The sequence below is a fragment of the Oncorhynchus nerka genome, linkage group LG21 (assembly GCF_034236695.1).
Source record: "Oncorhynchus nerka isolate Pitt River linkage group LG21, Oner_Uvic_2.0, whole genome shotgun sequence".
Classification (NCBI taxonomy): Eukaryota; Metazoa; Chordata; class Actinopteri; order Salmoniformes; family Salmonidae; genus Oncorhynchus; species Oncorhynchus nerka.
In genome coordinates, this window is record NC_088416.1 from 25,458,666 (window position 1) to 25,477,375 (window position 18,710).

An 18,710-nucleotide genomic window follows, 5' to 3' on the forward strand; every position below is an offset into this window, starting at 1 on the left:
TTAACATTACTTCAGACAGTACATTGTTTTGGCATAATGTCGATACATGTTTTATGTTTATTTCACCTTTTATTTAACCAGGTAGGCAAGTTGAGAACAAGTCCTCATTTACAATTGCGACCTGGCCAAGATAAAGCAAAGCAGTTCGACACATACAACAACACAGAGTTACACATGGAGTAAAACAAACATACAGTAGAAAAATAGGTCTATATACAATGTGAGCAAATGAGATGACGGAGGTAAAGGCAAAAATAAAAAAAGGCCATTGTGGCGAAGTAAATACAATATAGCAAGTAAAACAATGGAATGGTACATTTGCAGTGGAAGAATGTGCAAGGTAGAGGGAAATAATGGGGTGCAAAATAAATAAATACAGTAGGGGGAGAGGTAGTTGTTTGGGCTAAATATAGATGGGCTATGTACAGGTGCAGTAATCTGTGAGCTGCTCTGACAGCTGGTGCTTAAAGCTAGTGGGGGAGATACAGTGGGGCAAAAAATAGTTTTAGTCAGCCACCAATTGTGCAAGTTCTCCCACTTAAAAAGATGAGAGGCCTGTAACTTTCATCATAGGTACACTTCAACTATGACAGACAAAATGAGGGGAAAAAAATCCAGAAAATCACATTGTTGGATTTTTAATTCATTTAGATTTTTAATTTATTTATTTGCCAATTATGGTGGAAAATACGTATTTTGTCAATAACAAAAGTTTATCTCAATACTTTGTTATATACCCTTTGTTGGCAATGACAGAGGTCAAATGTTTTCTGTAAGTCTTCACAAGGTTTTCAGACATTGTTGCTGGTATTTTGGCCCATTCCTCCATGCAGATCTCCTCTAGAACAGTGATGTTTTGGGGCTGATGCTGGGCAACACGGACTTTCAACTCCCTCCAAAGATTTTCTATGGGGTTGAGATCTGGAGACTGGCTAGGCCACTCCAGGACCTTGAAATGCTTCTTACGAAGCCACTCCTTCGTTGCCCGGGCGGTGTGTTTGGGATCATTGTCATGCTGAAAGACCCAGCCACGTTTCATCTTCAATGCCCTTGCTGATGGAAGGAGGTTTCCACTCAAAATCTCACGATACATGGCCCCATTCAGTCGTCCTGGTCCCTTTGCAGAAAAACAGCCCCAAAGCCTGATGTTTCCACCCCCATGCTTCATAGTAGGTATGGTGTTCTTTGGATGCAACTCAGCATTCTTCCAAACATGTCCTCCAAACACGACAAGTTGAGTTATATTTTGGTTTCATCTGACCATATGACATTCTCCCAATCTTCTGGATCATCCAAATGCTCTCTAGCAAACTTCAGAGGCCTGGACATGTACTTGCTGCTGAAAAATTAGCTCCTGTATATATTGAGATTTAAATGTTTTTTTAGAGTGAAGTACATCGAAAAAATCAAGAGAAAACTGCAAGACTCAATAGAAGACAAAACAAGGAACAAACCAAAAAGACAGGCTTTTGAAGAAGTAACTATTTTTCATAAAATTGTACAGTTATCTTAGCTAGCTGAATTGCTAGCTGAATTGTTTACTTGTTGCTAAGCAGTTGCTAGGGACTCTCCTGGAAGAAGCTAGCTAGCTTACAAAGAATAACAACAAAAAATATCTAGTTAACAGAAGAAAGGAAGACAAAATAAGGACAGAAGAAAAAGGAAAAGAAAAAGGACAACAAAGTGAAACCTCTAAAGAAACAAGAGACCATAATACAAGAAACAGCACTATAGAGAGATAGAACAACAACAACGCAGCCACTGCCAGCTAGCCTACTTCAGCAGTACTGTATCATTTGAATTATTTTAGTCAATAAGATTCCTGCTACGTAAGCTTAACTTTCTGAACATTCGAGACGTGTAGTCCACTTGTCATTCCAATCTCCTTTGCATTAGCGTAGCCTCTTCTGTAGCCTGTCAACTATGTGTCTGTCTATCCCTGTTCTCTCCTCTCTGCACAGACCATACAAACGCTCCACACCGCGTGGCCGCGGCCACTCTAATCTGGTGGTCCCAGCGCGCACGACCCACGTGGAGTTCCAGGTCTCCGGTAGCCTCTGGAACTGCCGATCTGCGGCCAACAAGGCAGAGTTCATCTCAGCCTATGCCTCCCTCCAGTCCCTCGACTTCTTGGCACTGACGGAAACATGGATCACCACAGATAACACTGCTACTCCTACTGCTCTCTCTTCGTCCGCCCACGTGTTCTCGCACACCCCGAGAGCTTTTGGTCAGCGGGGTGGTGGCACCGGGATCCTCATCTCTCCCAAGTGGTCATTCTCTCTTTCTCCCCTTACCCATCTGTCTATCGCCTTTGAATTCCATGCTGTCACAGTTACCAGCCCTTTCAAGCTTAACATCCTTATCATTTATCGCCCTCCAGGTTCCCTCGGAGAGTTCATCAATGAGCTTGATGCCTTGATAAGCTCCTTTCCTGAGGACGGCTCACCTCTCACAGTTCAAAAGATTTAGATGCACTATTGTAAAGTGGCTGTTCCACTGGATGTCTTAAGGTGAACGCACCAATTTGTAAGTCGCTCTGGATAAGAGCGTCTGCTAAATGACTTAAATGTAAATGTACTGACTTAAGCAGGGGGACACATCTGGCACTGCAGGATTTGAGTCCCTGGCGGCGTGGTGTGTTACTGATGGTAGGCTTTGTTACTTTGGTCCCAGCTCTCTGCAGGTCATTCACTAGGTCCCCCTGTGTGGTTCTGGGATTTTTGCTCAACGTTCTTGTGATCATTTTGACCCCACGGGGTGAGATCTTGCGTGGAGCCCCAGATCGAGGGAGATTATCAGTGGTCTTGTATGTCTTCCATTTCCTAATAATTGCTCCCACAGTTGATTTCTTCAAACCAAGCTGCTTACCTATTGCAGATTCAGTCTTCCCAGCCTGGTGCAGGTCTCCTTTGACAGCTCTTTGGTCTTGGCCATAGTGGAGTTTGGAGTGTGACTGTTTGAGGTTGTGGACAGGTGTCTTTTATACTGATAACAAGTTCAAACAGGTGCCATTAATACAGGTAACGAGTGGAGGACAGAGGAGCCTTTTAAAGAAGTTGTTACAGGTCTGTGAGAGCCAGAAATCTTGCTTGTTTGTAGGTGACCAAATACTTATTTTCCACAATAATTTGCAAATAAATTCATAAAAAATCCTACAATGTGATTTTCTGGAATATTTTTACTAATTTTGTCCGTCATAGTTGAAGTGTACCTATGAAAATTACAGGCCTCTCTCATCTTTTTAAGTGGGAGAACTTGCACAATTGGTGGCTGACTAAATACTTTTTTGCCCCACTAAGTGTTTCCAGTTTCAGAGATTTTTGTAGTTAGTTCCAGTCATTGGCAGCAGAGAACTGGAAGGAGAGGTGGCCAAAGGAAGAATTGGTTTTGGGGGTGACCAGAGAGATATACCTGTTGGAGCGCGTGCTACAGATGGGTGCTGCTATGGTGACCATCGAGCTGAGATAAGGGGGACTTGTAGCCAGTGGGTTTGGCGACGAGTATGAAGCGAGGGCCAGCCAACGAGAGCGTACAGGTCGCAGTGGTGGGTAGTATATGGGGCTTTGGTGACAAAACGGATGGCATTGCGATAGACTGCATCCAATTTATTGAGTAGGGTATTGGAGGCTATTTTGTAAATGACATCACCGAAGTCGAGGATCGGTAGGATGGTCAGTTTTACGATGGTATGTTTGGCAGCATGAGTGAAGGATGCTTTGTTGCGATATAAGAAGCCAATTCTAGATTTAACTTTGGATTGGAGATGTTTGATGTGAGTCTGGAAGGAGAGTTTACAGTCTAACCAGACACCTAGGTATTTGTAGCAGAACCGTCCAGAGTAGTGATGTTGGACGGGCGGGCAGGTGCAGGCAGCGATCGGTTGAAGAGCATGCATTTAGTTTTACTTGTATTTAAGAGCAATTGGAGGCCACGGAAGGAGAGTTGTATGGCATTGAAGCTCGCCTGGAGGGTTGTTAACACAGTGTCCAAAGAAGGGCCAGAAGTATACAGAATGGTGTCGTCTGCGTAGAGGTGGATCAGAGACTCACCAGCAGCAAGAGCGACATCATTGATGTATACAGAGAAGAGAGTCGGTCCAAGAATTTAACCCTGTGGCACCCCCATAGAGACTGCCAGCGGTCCAGATAACAGGCCCTCCGATTTGACACACTGAACTCTATCAGAGAAGTAGTTGGTAAACCAGGCGAGCAATCATTTGAGAAACCAAGGCTGTCGAGTCTGCCGTTGAGGATGTGGTGATTGACAGTCGAAAGCCTTGGCCAGGCCAATGACCGCTGACCCATTACGGATGCAGGCAATGAGGCAGTGATCGCTGAGATCTTGGTTGAAAACAGCAGAGGTGTGTTTAGAGGGCAAGTTGGTTAGGATGATATCTATGAGGGTGCCCGTGTTTACGGCTTTGGGGTGGTACCCGGTAGGTTCATTGATCATTTCTGTGAGATTAAGGGCATCAAGCTTAGATTGTAGGATGGCTGGGGTGTTAAGCATGTTCCAGTTTAGGTCGCCTAGCAGCACGAGCATATGCATATTTTGCATATATATATTTTTTTATATATATATTTTGCACATGCATAAGCAGCACATGGATATTTATATTTTTAACATAGTATATTAACAAAATACATAGCAAATTGATAGACACACAATTTCCACAAAATGTTAATTCATTTCATAGATTACTCAGTGTTTGAAGATGTACAGTTGGCTACCTTTCAAACCCAATAACCAGCATGAAGTAGCTGTCACCTGCATTGTTCCTTGTTTTGTGTCTGTGTTCAATGCATGTCCCATACTGTATTGATGTCATGCAGGCCACTCTTCAGTTCTGTGTCGTCAAACCCATCATGGCCATCATCACCATCCTCCTGCAGGCCTTTGGCAAATATCATGATGGAGACTTTAAGTGAGCACAACCTTTTCATTCCATTTCACCCATTCAACTTCCCTTCGCATGCTCGCACTACTCATTGTGTGGTTTTGCTGTTTACATTTCACATGAAAGTATTAGACATTGATATTTACAATACGAGTATTGAGTAATACACACATTTGGATGGAAATTCAGAAAGTGAATGTACATAGATCCCCACTAACATGTCTGTATTGATCCTGTTCCCTTCTGCAGTGTGAATGGAGGATACCTCTACATCACCATCATCTACAACATCTCTGTCAGCCTGGCCCTGTACGCTCTCTTCCTCTTCTTCTTCGCTACCAGTGACCTGCTGAGGCCTTATGAACCTGTGCTCAAATTCCTCACCATCAAATCTGTCATCTTCCTGTCCTTCTGGCAGGGTACGTTGGTCCCTTGACTTAATATCAACATATTCAAACCCTGATGGGGTTGGAAAAGTCTACAAAATACATTGTAATTGATACATTAGACTGGAGTAGCACATGCAGGTGTTGTCTTTTGTCATTTAGGTATGGTGCTGGCAATCCTGGAGCGCTGTGGGGTCATCCCTAACGCCCTGTTTATCGACGGCCAGGAGGTGGGGGCCGGCACAGTGGCAGCAGGCTGGCAGAACTTCATCACCTGCATCGAGATGTTCTTCGCTGCTATCGCCCTGCGTTACGCCTTCACCTGCACCGTGTACCGGGAGAAGGAGAACGAACTGCCAGGGACACACGGTAACTGCACTTCTACACCATAGAGAGGGGAGGTACAGTTGAAGTCGGACGTTTACATGCACTTAGGTTGGAGTCATTAAAACTAGTTTTTCAACCACTCCACAAATTTCTTGTTAACAAACTATAGTTTTGGCAAGTTGGTTAGGACATCTACTTTGTGCATGACACAAGTAATTTTTCCAACAATTGTTTACAGACAGATTATTTCACTTCTAATATATTGTATCAATTCCAGTGGGTCAGAAGTTGTCGTGGTAATTTCCTGTTTTACTAAGTGAAAGGAGAGTTTACAAACCACACACAAGTCAGAGTTATACTTTAAACTCCATATTTTAATAATATGAGCTTCACCATAGCCCTTTGACTTTCAGATCAATTCAGTGTCTATAAATGAATTCTGAGAGTGCTTACAAAATGGCAACTGAGATCTTTTATAGCAAAGATCCACCCCACTTGCAATGACGAACCACATGTCTTAGGAAAACTGCACAAAGGAAGACTTTTACTTGAGAGAGGAGTATCCCATAGACAGACAGCATTAGCTATAAATTATCATTCAGCTTGGTCTCCTAAACAAAGTTCTTATCTCGTTCTTGGTACACCATACTACCAAAACATTACCTCATCCAATGGCATATATCAATTGTCAATTCTAGATACTCCCATCTCAAATACAACCCCTCCTGGACAAGCTCACGGAGAGGAGAGTGAGCCTCTAGGTCAAGATAAGGGCAACATCAGAGGGGACATACAATGGTTCCAGACACGGCCATACTCTTCCCCCAAATGGGAAAAGTAGGGAGTGACTAGCACACAGACATTGTGGAGCCAAGAGATAATTGGTTCCCCCTCGATCATCCCTTCACATGGTTTAAAAGATACGTTCACATATGAAGACAAGCCCGACCTCTCCCCTCTCTGGGCCCCAAGTGACTTTCCCACATAAGCATATTTATGAAAGTAGATAAAACATCTTATTTATCAATGTTACCTAACTAATTCTGATTCTGCTACGACAAAGTTTACATAAACTAAGTTGACTGTGCCTTTTAAACAGCTTGGAAAATTCCAGAAAATGATGTCATGGCTTTAGAAGCTTCTGATAGGCTAATTGGCATAATTTGAGTCAATTGGAGGTGTACCTGTGGATGTATTTTAAGGCCTACCTTCAAACTCAGTGCCTCTTTGCATGATATCATGAGAAAATCAAAAGAAATCAGCCAAGACATCAGAAAATAAATTGTAGACCTCCACAAGTCTGGATCATCCATGAGAGCAATTTCCAAACGCCTGAAGGTACCACTTTCATATGTACAAGCAATAGTATTGAAGTATAAACACCATGGGACCATGCAGCTGACCAGGCAACTGAAAAATGTGTGCGAGCAAGGAGGCCTACAAACCTGACTCAGTTACACCAGCTCTGTCAGGAGGAATGGGCCAAAATTCACCCAACTTATTGTGGGAAGCTTGTGGAAGGCTACCCAGAACGTTAGACCCAAGTTAAACAATTTAAAGGCAATGCTACCAAATACTAATTGAGTGTACGTAAACTTCTGACCCACTGGGAATGTGATGAAAGAAATAAAAGCTGAAATCAATCATTATCTCTACTATTATTCTGACATTTCACATTCTTAAAATGAAGTGGGGATCCTATCTGACCTAAGACATGGAGTTCTTACTAGGATTAAATATCAGGAATTGAGAAAAACTGAGTTTAAATGTGTTTGGCTAAGGCTTTTGTAGACTTCCGACTTCAACTGTATCTGTTGGAGCTGATGAAATGGTCATTAGGAGGGCTGGGAATTGCCAGATACGATACTATCAACCTACTTGGGTGCCGATACTGTATGCATTGCGATTCTCACGATTATGTATGTATTGCGACGCTATACTGTGATTTCCTTCGCAATTCGATGTTCCAAACATATGGCTCACACTGTCTGCTGCAGAATTTCCCGTAAGTATTCAATTGGGTTGTGATATAGTCACCCCACACACTTTTAAACCCTTTATGCTCCTTTGAGACCCCTTTTTCAAAGTCACCGAGCCATGGTAGACAAAATAATGGGATGATAATTAATAAGTTATCTTAGGAACCACACCTGTGTGGAAGCAACTGCTTTCAATATACTTTGTATCCCCCATTTACTCAAGTGTTTCCTGTAGTTTAGAAGTTACCTGTAGGTGACAATGCAGTTTTCAGTCCCATTCCCTGGCTGTAAACAGGGAATGGGAAACGCATCAGAGAGAAGTGGCCAGAGTGAACAGTGTGAACCAGGCAGGCCTGAGGTCAGCAGAGGAATGGTCTTCAGGGTGTTCATCATTACTCACTGCTCATAGGAAAGTTGCTAGCCCAGCACACTATAGAAAGAGCATTTCATAGCCTCGATACGCTTAATCGCAGGAACTAGCGGTACCACACTGACGTCAATACCTTTCACATGAGCAGAAGACAAATGGAGACCAAGGGAAAAGCCTTCTGCGGAGATATCAATCATCTCACCTTGTTCCCTCCTGCAACAGCAGTCCTGCTGAGGCCTTGGGCTATAGGAGACAAACGTGCAGAAAGAAAAGGAATTGCTAAATGCTGATTAAGTGTGAAATGTTTCCATGTCCATTACATTTGACCGGTAAAAGTATTCTTTCTCCATCTTGCCAAGTGATCAAAATGAATTGAGGATTTCTCCCATGTTCGGCATTCATGCTCGTGCACAAAATGTATTATTCATTTTCTATAGTTGATATTAATTTAAAACTAATGATAACATAGCTGCAGAAAGTTAAGCAGCAAATTAGTTTTTTATTGTGGTCTAAACTTGTAAATGTAATGCAGCTGAAGCCAGATTATTCTCTGAGGGGTCTCCAAAAGTATGGGTTTGAAAGTAAATTGTCCCTCTCAAAGGGATGCATGGTGTTGGGGCTACATTTTGTATATGCCCCACGGAGTTGTTCTTTCTTACCAAAGCACCAATTCAAAGGTCATAATTCAGTGCTATAGTATGTGACTGGACTGCATAAACATTACCTGAACCAGAAGGATTCCCATTAAGACTAGTTTATCCTTTTGATATAGCTGCTGAGAGTTGTAGAGTCACAGCCCCGTCCAACCCTCACTGGGCTGGGAAGTGTCAGAAGGTCATCCATGTGTGAAGGTGTTTTCAGTGTCTGTGGAGGTTTGGGAGGCTTTATATACCTCCAGGCTGTCCTCCAACCTTGACTGAGGCCAGCCACAGCCCTTGTTGCAAAACAGGCCAGCTGTGAGGAGAAGCTCAGGAGAGCATGCCTAACCACGACTCTGACCCTGAAGCACAGCGGAACCCTCCGCCATGCCGCCTTCCCTCCAGAGACCTGGCCTAGACTGCACTGTCCCTGACCCTGAAGCACAGCGGAACCCTCCGCCATGCCGCCTTCCCTTCAGAGACCTGGCCTAGACTGCACTGTCCCTGACCCTGAAACAGAAGGCTGCGTTGGTTCTGTCTGCACCGGACTGCTCCCAGGACGTTGGATGAGACACCCTGGTATTATAGGGTCAAGTATCAGCCTGGCCCACAGCTGGAGGAGCTCAGCCGGGGAAGTGACTGGGAAGGTAGACAGAGGACAGGAAGCATCTTCCTCACTCCCACTGAATTGCTGCAGACTCCCTGTCATCTCTCTAGGCTCTCATCCATCAACACTGAGAATAGAGGAACACTAACAAGAGGTCCTCATGTGGTGGGACACTGGACACAAGGACTGAGCACAGACTTAAAACCAATGAATTTGCGTTAGTGAGATTCGTATCGACTGTAATTCTGGACTAGGGAGTTTTTCCTAATGAGTCTGTTAGCACCTTGTCTTCAAAAACGGATTAATTTAGTTTTCAGAAGCGTAACTACTCTAGTATTTCTCATGTTGTATCTTGTATTTTCTGTGGTTTGATATTCAGATCAAAGTTATGTCCTATAAACAAGTTAAATGACCATGTCAAAATGTGTCTTGTGTTCTTCTAGACAACATCGCCCCCATGCAGAGCATCTCCAGTGGTCTGAAGGAGACGATGAACCCTGGGGACATGGTCCAGGATGCCATCCACAACTTCTCCCCAGCCTACCAGCAGTACACCCAGCAGTCCACCCAGGAGGTGGTACAGCCCAGCCAGAACAACGGCAAGGCAGGCACAGGCGGCAGCAGCAGCAAGAGCTCCAAGAAATCTGACAAAGTCCTGCTGATTATCTCTGATGACGAATTCTAAGGAGTCGCCCACCACCACGAGTATCCATGTCTTTGTTTCCTCACCACACCCAGGACAATACTGCCACCGCATATCCCACTGTCAGACCTGGCATCTGTCCATGTGGTTCATTTCCATCTTCTTTCATTTCCTTTTTAAGATGAACTCTTTACTTTAGTCCTGGTTTTAAAGTAACTGTCCAGTGTTTCCAGATTTCTATGAAATATGATCTATATATAATTAATTACAACATTTGTGAAAGTTTTCCTTCCAAAAATGTTTAATTATGCAGTTTTTATGTGTTGGAATGGTGTCAGCGTACACCAACAATAGAATGGTGAGTTAAAAATACTAATGCGAGTAGATAGTCGATTGGCCAGCTGAGGAGGATGACATCATCATCTATGAGGAAATGGCAAGCATGTTTTAAGCGGTCTGTTTGAAATACAAGTTTGAAGTGTTTTTCTCCAATTGATGCGTTCATCAGAACATTATTTGGGTGCAAGTTAACAGATTATGAACTTTTAAAAGTTAGATTTTCACTGGACAGTTCATTTAATGAGTAATTCCTGCAGGTAAGATCAAGAAGGGGACAGAATGAAGATTTGAATAACCTTATGTGATGAGATGATTTTTGTTTCTGCCTTGCTAATCATGATACGATGGGGAAAAAGCCTGTCTGCTGAACCATTTCAGACAAGGCAGGTAGTGATGCAATTTTTATTTTGGTAATTTTCCAGATCCTGATTCGGTCTCTATCGTAGCAGTGACTGAGCTCTTCTCTGGCCGCTGAAGTATGTTCTCCGCTCTCTCTGATTCATGTGAGTTTCAAATAGGAGCTGATTAATGTACGACTTCAGGAGGGAACCCAGGAATCGTGCACGTCATGGCTGGCTCTGACACTTCAAGGACCATCTCTTGCATTTGCGTGTTTGAAGTATTTGCTCAGCAGTCCTCTGTTGGGTCTCCCGACGAACTGAATTCTTTTTTCAAAGACACAACTGACTTTGGAGCAGGAACTTCAAACTCTAGACTTTGGCGCTTTGAAATCCTTTGTATCTAACATGTCACAGACAAATTGGAGGATAAGGTTGACTCCCACTAACTTGGAGGGTTGTGGTATTCTCATTAATTTTCCCAGCATGGATTAGAGTGTATAATTCAGCAGAGCTCTACAATGTTAACCCCCCCAAAAAACATTTGCAGTATTGTAAATGGTTTGAGTAGAACCTTTTATAGTTTCTGAGGTTCGTATTATTGTTCCTTTCAACTCACTGAAGACAACATTTGTACAGCAATTGTTTGATCGGTTTAAATGTTGAATTATGTAGTGTAATTTGGTCTCAATGTTCTAAATTTTAAGACATGTCTGCTGTTATGTTTAGCTTAATGACAAAGTTTGATAAGTTGAAATATTGTAAATAAGCTATGTAGTATTAACAATGTGTTTTCAGTGATATCTGCAGATCAGTTTGATATTTAAGTTGGTTACATGTCATTAGAAAATATATAATATATTTTGTTTCTGTTTGTGACAAATTGTGATAGAGGGACACCATCTACCCTGTCATTTTTGAACTGCATTTAAGCCAGGGAAATTAACTGCTGTGTAATCACTTTTTTCATACCATCATGTGCCAATTATTGCTGCCTTTACTAGGAAAGCAGAAACAGATGTAGAGCTGGGTATAATGTGATCACTGAGATGTAGTGTAACTATAGTGTCTATTACTGAATTCTGGTTTATTTGGTTGCTTGTCACATTTTGCACTCGTGTAAAATAAACGATGAAAGAGATGTTTCGGGACTTTGGCCACTACGTAAGTATTTTTTAAACATCCCGTTTTGGGCTGGATGTGTCAATGTGTAGTTCATATATGCAAGAAAAAGGGAATGTCCGCAACTCGGGTCAATCTGACGAAGATCCAACTCTGATTGAAACTTTGTCTTTATTGTGCATCTGATTAAATCACCATTGGAGCAAACCAGAGTTGCACACATTACTTTTGTCTTTGATATGTTCTTCTGTCCTGTACCTGATAAGTTGGATGTGCATATATACACTGCTCAAAAAAATAAAGGGAACACTTAAACAACACAATGTAACTCCAAGTCAATCACACTTCTGTGAAATCAAACTGTCCACTTAGGAAGCAACACTGATTGACAAATTGCACATGCTGTTGTGCAAATGGACTAGACAACAGGTGGAAATTATAGGCAATTAGAAACACCCCCCCAATAAAGGAGTGGTTCTGCAGGTGATAACCACAGACCACTTCTCAGTTCCTATGCTTCCTGGCTGATGTTTTGGTCACTTTTGAATGCTGGCGGTGTTTTCTCTCTAGTGGTAGCATGAGACAAAGTCTACAACCCACACAAGTGGCTCAGGTAGTGCAGCTCATCCAGGATGGGACATCAATGCGAGCTGTGGCAAGAAGGTTTGCTGTGTCTGTCAGCGTAGTGTCCAGAGCATGGAGGCGCTACCAGGAGACAGGCCAGTACATCAGGAGACGTGGAGGAGGCCATAGGAGGGCAACAACCCAGCAGCAGGACCGCTACCTCTGCCTTTGTGCAAGGAGGAGCAGGAGGAGCACTGCCAGAGCCCTGCAAAATGACCTCCAGCAGGCCACAAATGTACATGTGTCTGCTCAAACGGTCAGAAACAGACTCCATGAGGTGGTATGAGGGCCCGACGTCCACAGGTGGGGGTTGTGCTTACAGCACAAGATTGGCAAATTCGCCCCTGGCGCCCTGTGCTCTTCACAGATGAAAGCAGGTTCACACTGAGCACATGTGACAGACGTGACAGAGTCTGGAGACGCCGTGGAGAACGTTCTGCTGCCTGCAACATCCTCCAGCATGACCGGTTTGGTGGTGGGTCAGTCATGGTGTGGGGTGGCATTTCTTTGGGGGGCCGCACAGCCCTCCATGTGCTCGCCAGAGGTAGCCTGACTGCCATTAGGTACCGAGATGAGATCCTCAGACCCCTTGTGAGACCATATGCTGGTGCGGTTGGCCCTGGGTTCCTCCTAATGCAAGACAATGCTAGACTTCATGTGGCTGGAGTGTGTCAGCAGTTCCTGCAAGAGGAAGGCATTGATGCTATGGACTGGCCCGCCCGTTCCCCAGACCTGAATCCAATTGAGCACATCTGGGACATCATGTCTCGCTCCATTCACCAACGCCACGTTGCACCACAGACTGTCCAGGAGTTGGCGGATGCTTTAGTCCAGGTCTGGGAGGAGATCCCTCAGGAGACCATCCGCCACCTCATCAGGAGCATGCCCAGGCGTTGTAGGGAGGTCATACAGGCCCGTGGAGGCCACACACACTACTGAGCCTCATTTTGACTTGTTTTAAGGACATTACATCAAAGTTGGATCAGCCTGTAGTGTGGTTTTCCACTTTAATTTTGAGTGTGACTCCAAATCCAGACCTCCATGGGTTGATAAATTTGATTTCCATTGATCATTTTTGTGTGATTTTGCTGTCAGCACATTCAACTATGTGAAGAAAAAAGTATTTAATAAGAATATTTCATTCATTCAGATCTAGGATGTGTTATTTTAGTGTTCCCTTTATTTTTTTGAGCAGTGTATATTTGTTTCCATAGTTTATATACAGTTGAAGTTGGAAGTCTACATACACTTAGGTTGGAGTCATTAAAACTTTTTTTTCAACCACTCCACAAATTTCTTGTTAACAAACTATAGTTTTGGCAAGTCGGTTAGGACATCTACTTTGTGCATGACACAAGTCATTTTTCCAACAATTGTTTACAGACTGATTATTTCACTTATAATTCACTGTATCATAATTCCAGTGGGTCAGAAATGTACATACACTAAGTTGACTGCCTTTAAACAGCTTGGAAAATTCCATAAAATGATGTCATGGCTTTAGAAGATTCTGACATCATTTGAGTCTATTAGAGGTGTACCTGTGGCTGTATTTCAAGGCCTACCTTCAAACTCAGTGCCTCTTTGCTTGACATCATGGGAAAATCAAAAGAAATCAGCCAAGACCTCAGAATTTTTTTTAGACCTCCACAAGTCTGGTTCATCCTCGGTAGCAATTTCCAAACACCTGAAAGAACCACGTTCATCTGTACAAGCAATAGTACGCAAGTATAAACACCATGGGACCATGGTCCAGCATTCTGTCTCCTAGAGATGAACGTACTTTGGTGCGAATTGTGCAAATCAATCCCAGAACAACAGTAATGGACCTTGTGAAGATGCTGGAGGAAACAGGTACAAAAGTATCTATATCCACAGTAAGACGAGTCCTATATCTACATAACCTGAAAGGCCGCTCAACAAGGAAGAAGCCACTGCTCCAAAACCACCATAAAAAAAGACAGACTACGGTTTGCAACTGCACATGGGGACAAAGATAGTACTTTTTGGAGAAATGTCCTCTGGTCTGATGAAACAAAAATGGCCATAATTGCCATAAAGACCAGCGTTATGTTTTGGAGGAAAAGGGGGGTGGCTTGCAAGCTGAAGAACACCATCCCAACCATGAAGCACAGGGGTGGCAGCATCATGTTGTGGGGTGCTTTGCTGCAGGAGGGACTGGTGCACTTCACAAAATAGATGGCATCATGAGGTAGTAAAATTATAGGATAAAGTAATCCTTCTCACCCCCCCCCCCCTTAAAAGATTTAGATGCACTATTGTAAAGTGGCTGATCCACTGGATATCATAAGGTGAATGCACCAATTTGTAAGTCGCTCTGGATAAGAGCGTCTGCTAAATGACTTAAATGTAATGTAAATGTAAATGTGGATATATTGAAGCAACATCTGAAGATATCAGTCAGGAAACTAAAGCTTGGTCGCAAATGGGTCTTCCAAATGGGCAATGACCCCAAGCATACTTCCAAAGATGTGGAAAAATGGCTTAAGGACAACAAAGTCAGGGTATTGGAGTGGCCTTCACAAAGCCCTGACCTCAATCCTATAGAAATTTTGTGGGCAGAACTGAAAAAGCATGTGCAAGCAAGGAGGCCTACAAACCTGACTCGGTTACACCAGATCTGTTAGAAGGATTGGGCCAAAATTCACCCAATTTATTGTGGGAAGCTTGTGGAAGGCTACCCGAAATGTTTGACCCAAGTTAAACAATTTAAAGGTAATGCTACGATATACTAATTGAGTGTATGTACATTTCTGACCCACTGTGAATGTGATGAAAGTTGAAAAAAGTTTAAATAAAACATTCTTTCTACTATTATTCTGACATTTCACATTCTTAAAACAAAGTGGTTATCCTAACTAACCTAAAACAGGGAATTTTTACTAGGATAAATGTCAGGAATTGTGAAAAAACTGAGTTTAAATGTATTTGGCTAAGGTGTATGTAAACTTCCGATTTCAACTGTATGCACAATGTAACAAAGTATAAACACAACATGTAACAATTTAAAAGATTTTACTCCGTTACAGTTCATATAAGGAAATCAGTCAATTGAAATAAACAAAATTAGGCCCTAATCCATGGATTTCACATGACTGGGCAGGGCTGCAGCCATGGGGAGCCAGGCCAAGCCAATCAAAATGACTTTTTCCCCCACGAAAGGGCTTAATTACAGACAGAAATACTCCTCAGCACCCCCACCCCCGAATGTGAAGGTCCTGGGCTGGTGTGGTTACACGTGGTTGTGAGGCCAGTTGGGCACACTGCCAAATTCTATAAAACGACAAGGGGGCAGCTTATGGTAAAGACATAAACATTAAATTCTCAGTCAGCATGCCATTTGCACACTCCCTCAAAACTTGAGACATCTGTGGCATTGTGTTGTGTGCAAAACTGCAGATTTTAAAGTGCTATTTTATTGTCCCTAGCACAAGGTGCACCTGTGTAATGATAATGCTGTTTAATCAGCTTCTTGATATTATCCACACCTGTCAGGTGGATGGATTATCTTTTTTTATTCCCAAAAAATATCACGTTTACATAAGTATTCAGACCCTTTACTCAGTGCTTTGTTGAAGCAACTTTTGATGCGATTACAGCCTCGAGTCCTCTTAGGTATGATGCTACAAGCTTGGGATACCTGTATTTGGAGTGTTTCACACATTCTTCTCTGCAGAAAAAAAAGAAAAAAAAAACATTTTTCTCTGCAGATCCTCTCAAGCTCTGGTTGGATGGAGAGAATCGCTGCACAGCTATTTTCAGGTCTCTCCAGAGATGTTCAATCGGGTTCAAGTCCGGGCTCTGGCTGGGCCACTCAAGGACATTCAGAGACTTGTCCCAAAGCCACTCTTGCGTTGTCTTGGCTGTGTACTTAGGGTTGTTGTCCTGTTGGAAGGTAAACCTTCACCCCAGTCTGAGGTCCTGAGCACTCTGGAGCAGGTTTTCATCAAGGATCTCATTGTAATTTGCTCTGTTCATCTTTCCCTCGATCCTGGTGCCAGGTTTCCTCCAGACGTGACGCTTAGCATTCAGGGCAAAGAGTTCAATCTTGGTTTCATCAAACCAGAGAATCTTGGTTTTCATGGTCTGAGAGTCCTTTAGGTGGCTTTTGGCAAACACCAAGCGGGCTGTCATGTGCCTTTTACTGAGGAGTGGCTTCCATCTGGCCACTCTACCATAAAGGCCTGATTGGTGGAGTGCTGCAGAGATGGTTGTCCTTCTGGATTAACTCTCGGGTTCTTGATCACCTCCCAGACTAAGGTCCTTCTCCCCCAATTGCTCAGTTTGGCCGGGTGGCCAGCTCGAGGAAGAGTCTTGGTGGTTCCAAATTTCTTCCATTTAAGAATGATGGAGGCCACTGTGTTCTTGGGGACCTTCCATGCTGTAGACACTTTTTGGTACCCTTCCCCAACAATTCCTTCGACCTCATGGCTTGGTTTTTGCTCTGACATGTTGGACCTTGAATAGACAGGTGTGTGCCTTTCCAAATCATATCTAATCAATTGAATGGTGGACTCCATTCAAGTTGTAGAAACATCTCAAGGATGATCAATGGAAACAGGATGCACCTGAGCTCAATTTCAAGTCTCATAGCAAAGAGTCTGAATACTCACGTAAGTAATGTATTTCAGTTGTTTTTTTTATATACATTTGCAAACATTTCAAAATAACTTTTTTGCTTTGTCATTTGACGGGGTATTTTGTGAAGGTTTATGTTTTTATTTTTTAATCCATTTTAGAATAAGGCTGTAACGTAACAAAATGTGGAAAAGTGAAGAGGTCTGAATACTTTCCAAATGCACTGTTTTTGTTGAGTGTATGAGCAGAATTACTGGCTTACCTTCATTAGGTAACACCTCCAAAACAAAGGTCATGTGGTTTGGTAAGAAGAATGCCCCACTCCCCACAGGTGTGATTACAACCTCTGAGGGTTTAAAGCTTGAGGTAGTCACCTCATACACGTACTTGGGAGAATGGCTAGACGGTATACTGTCCTTCTCTCAGCACCTCACTGTAGACTAAAGGGTGATTTCTAATTTAACCAGACAATTGTTTTTTAAATTAAAAATCAGGAAATCTAATCTATAGTATGGTCCTTTGCAGGAAGGATTATTGACATTTATATCTAAAAGCGTAATTGAGAAATAATACCAACTCCATAAAGCAAATATTTGTGTCAGATGAAGCTTTACTGCTTACACTGAAGTATGGGTAGTATTTTGATTTTTCTTACATTATTTTATTAATATTGAAAAATATAAAGATGAATATAGAAAACATGCAAATATTTCTATATATCGTTGAGCATAATATACTTTATGGGCATATCAATTTTCCAGAGTGGGATCTCTGCTAGTTTTAAAGTCATGGCCCTTTTTCTACCGAGAAATTGGTACAGTAGGCAATGTAACCAATCACAGCCCTCCTTTTACTTGTATACATTTACATTACATTTAAGTCATTTAGCAGACGCTCTTATCCAGAGCGACTTACAAATCATTTACATTTACATTTAAGTCATTTAGCAGACGCTCTTATCCAGAGCGACTTACAAATTGGTGCGTTCACCTTAAGACATCCAGTGGAACAGCCACTTTACAATAGTGCATCTAAATATTTTAAGGGGGTGAGAAGGATTACTTTATCCTATCCTAGGTATTCCTGAAAGAGGTGGGGTTTCAGGTGTCTCCGGAAGGTGGTGATTGACTCCGCTGTCCTGGCGTCGTGAGGGAGTTTGTTCCACCATTGGGGGGCCAGAGCAGCGAACAGTTTTGACTGGGCTGCGCAGGAACTGTACTTCCTCAGTGGTAGGGAGGCGAGCAGGCCAGAGGTGGATGAACGCAGTGCCCTTGTTTGGGTGTAGGGCCTGATCAGAGCCTGGAGGTACTGAGGTGCCGTTCCCCTCACAGCTCCGTAGGCAAGCACCATGGTCTTGTAGCGGATGCGAGCTTCAACTGGAAGCCAGTGGAGAGAGCGGAGGAGCGGGGTGACGTGAGAGAACTTGGGAAGGTTGAACACCAGACGGTGTCAAATCATTGCACATCCTGAAAATCACCAACAGAAGGTGACCATTTTTTGTCCATTTTCACATTCACTCATTTGGTAACGTTTACAACACTTACTGAAATTGAGCGAAACGTGTTGAATATTTGTAACCAGGATTTGACAGTGACTTCTACATTGGACACTTATAGTATTGACATTTTCTGAAATTACAATGAAAAATTTATAAAAAACAAAAATCCTATGTGGAGTACCTTTAAAGGAGGCCTGGGTAAGGCCAAACTGCTATTAATATGCCGACATTGATTCATTATTTCTCTATTACGCTTTGATACAAAAATCAATATTTGTCAACAATCCTCCCACACAGAACCTTTCTATGTATTAAAGTTTGTGAAAATCCAAAATCTGGG

The 18,710-nt window shown here is 42.8% G+C and overlaps 1 protein-coding gene across 1 annotated transcript; it reads left to right on the forward strand.

Moving 5' to 3' along the window:
• Positions 1 to 2,036: 2,036 nt before the first annotated feature.
• Positions 2,037 to 11,874, forward strand: LOC135563606 (transmembrane protein 184A-like). Its single transcript, XM_065006468.1, has 4 exons — positions 2,037 to 4,927; positions 5,150 to 5,319; positions 5,449 to 5,655; positions 9,651 to 11,874. Exons 1-4 carry the CDS (start codon positions 4,803 to 4,805, stop codon positions 9,890 to 9,892), a joined length of 744 nt encoding a protein of 247 aa, XP_064862540.1. The 5' UTR covers positions 2,037 to 4,802; the 3' UTR covers positions 9,893 to 11,874.
• The last annotated feature ends 6,836 nt before the right edge of the window (positions 11,875 to 18,710 follow it).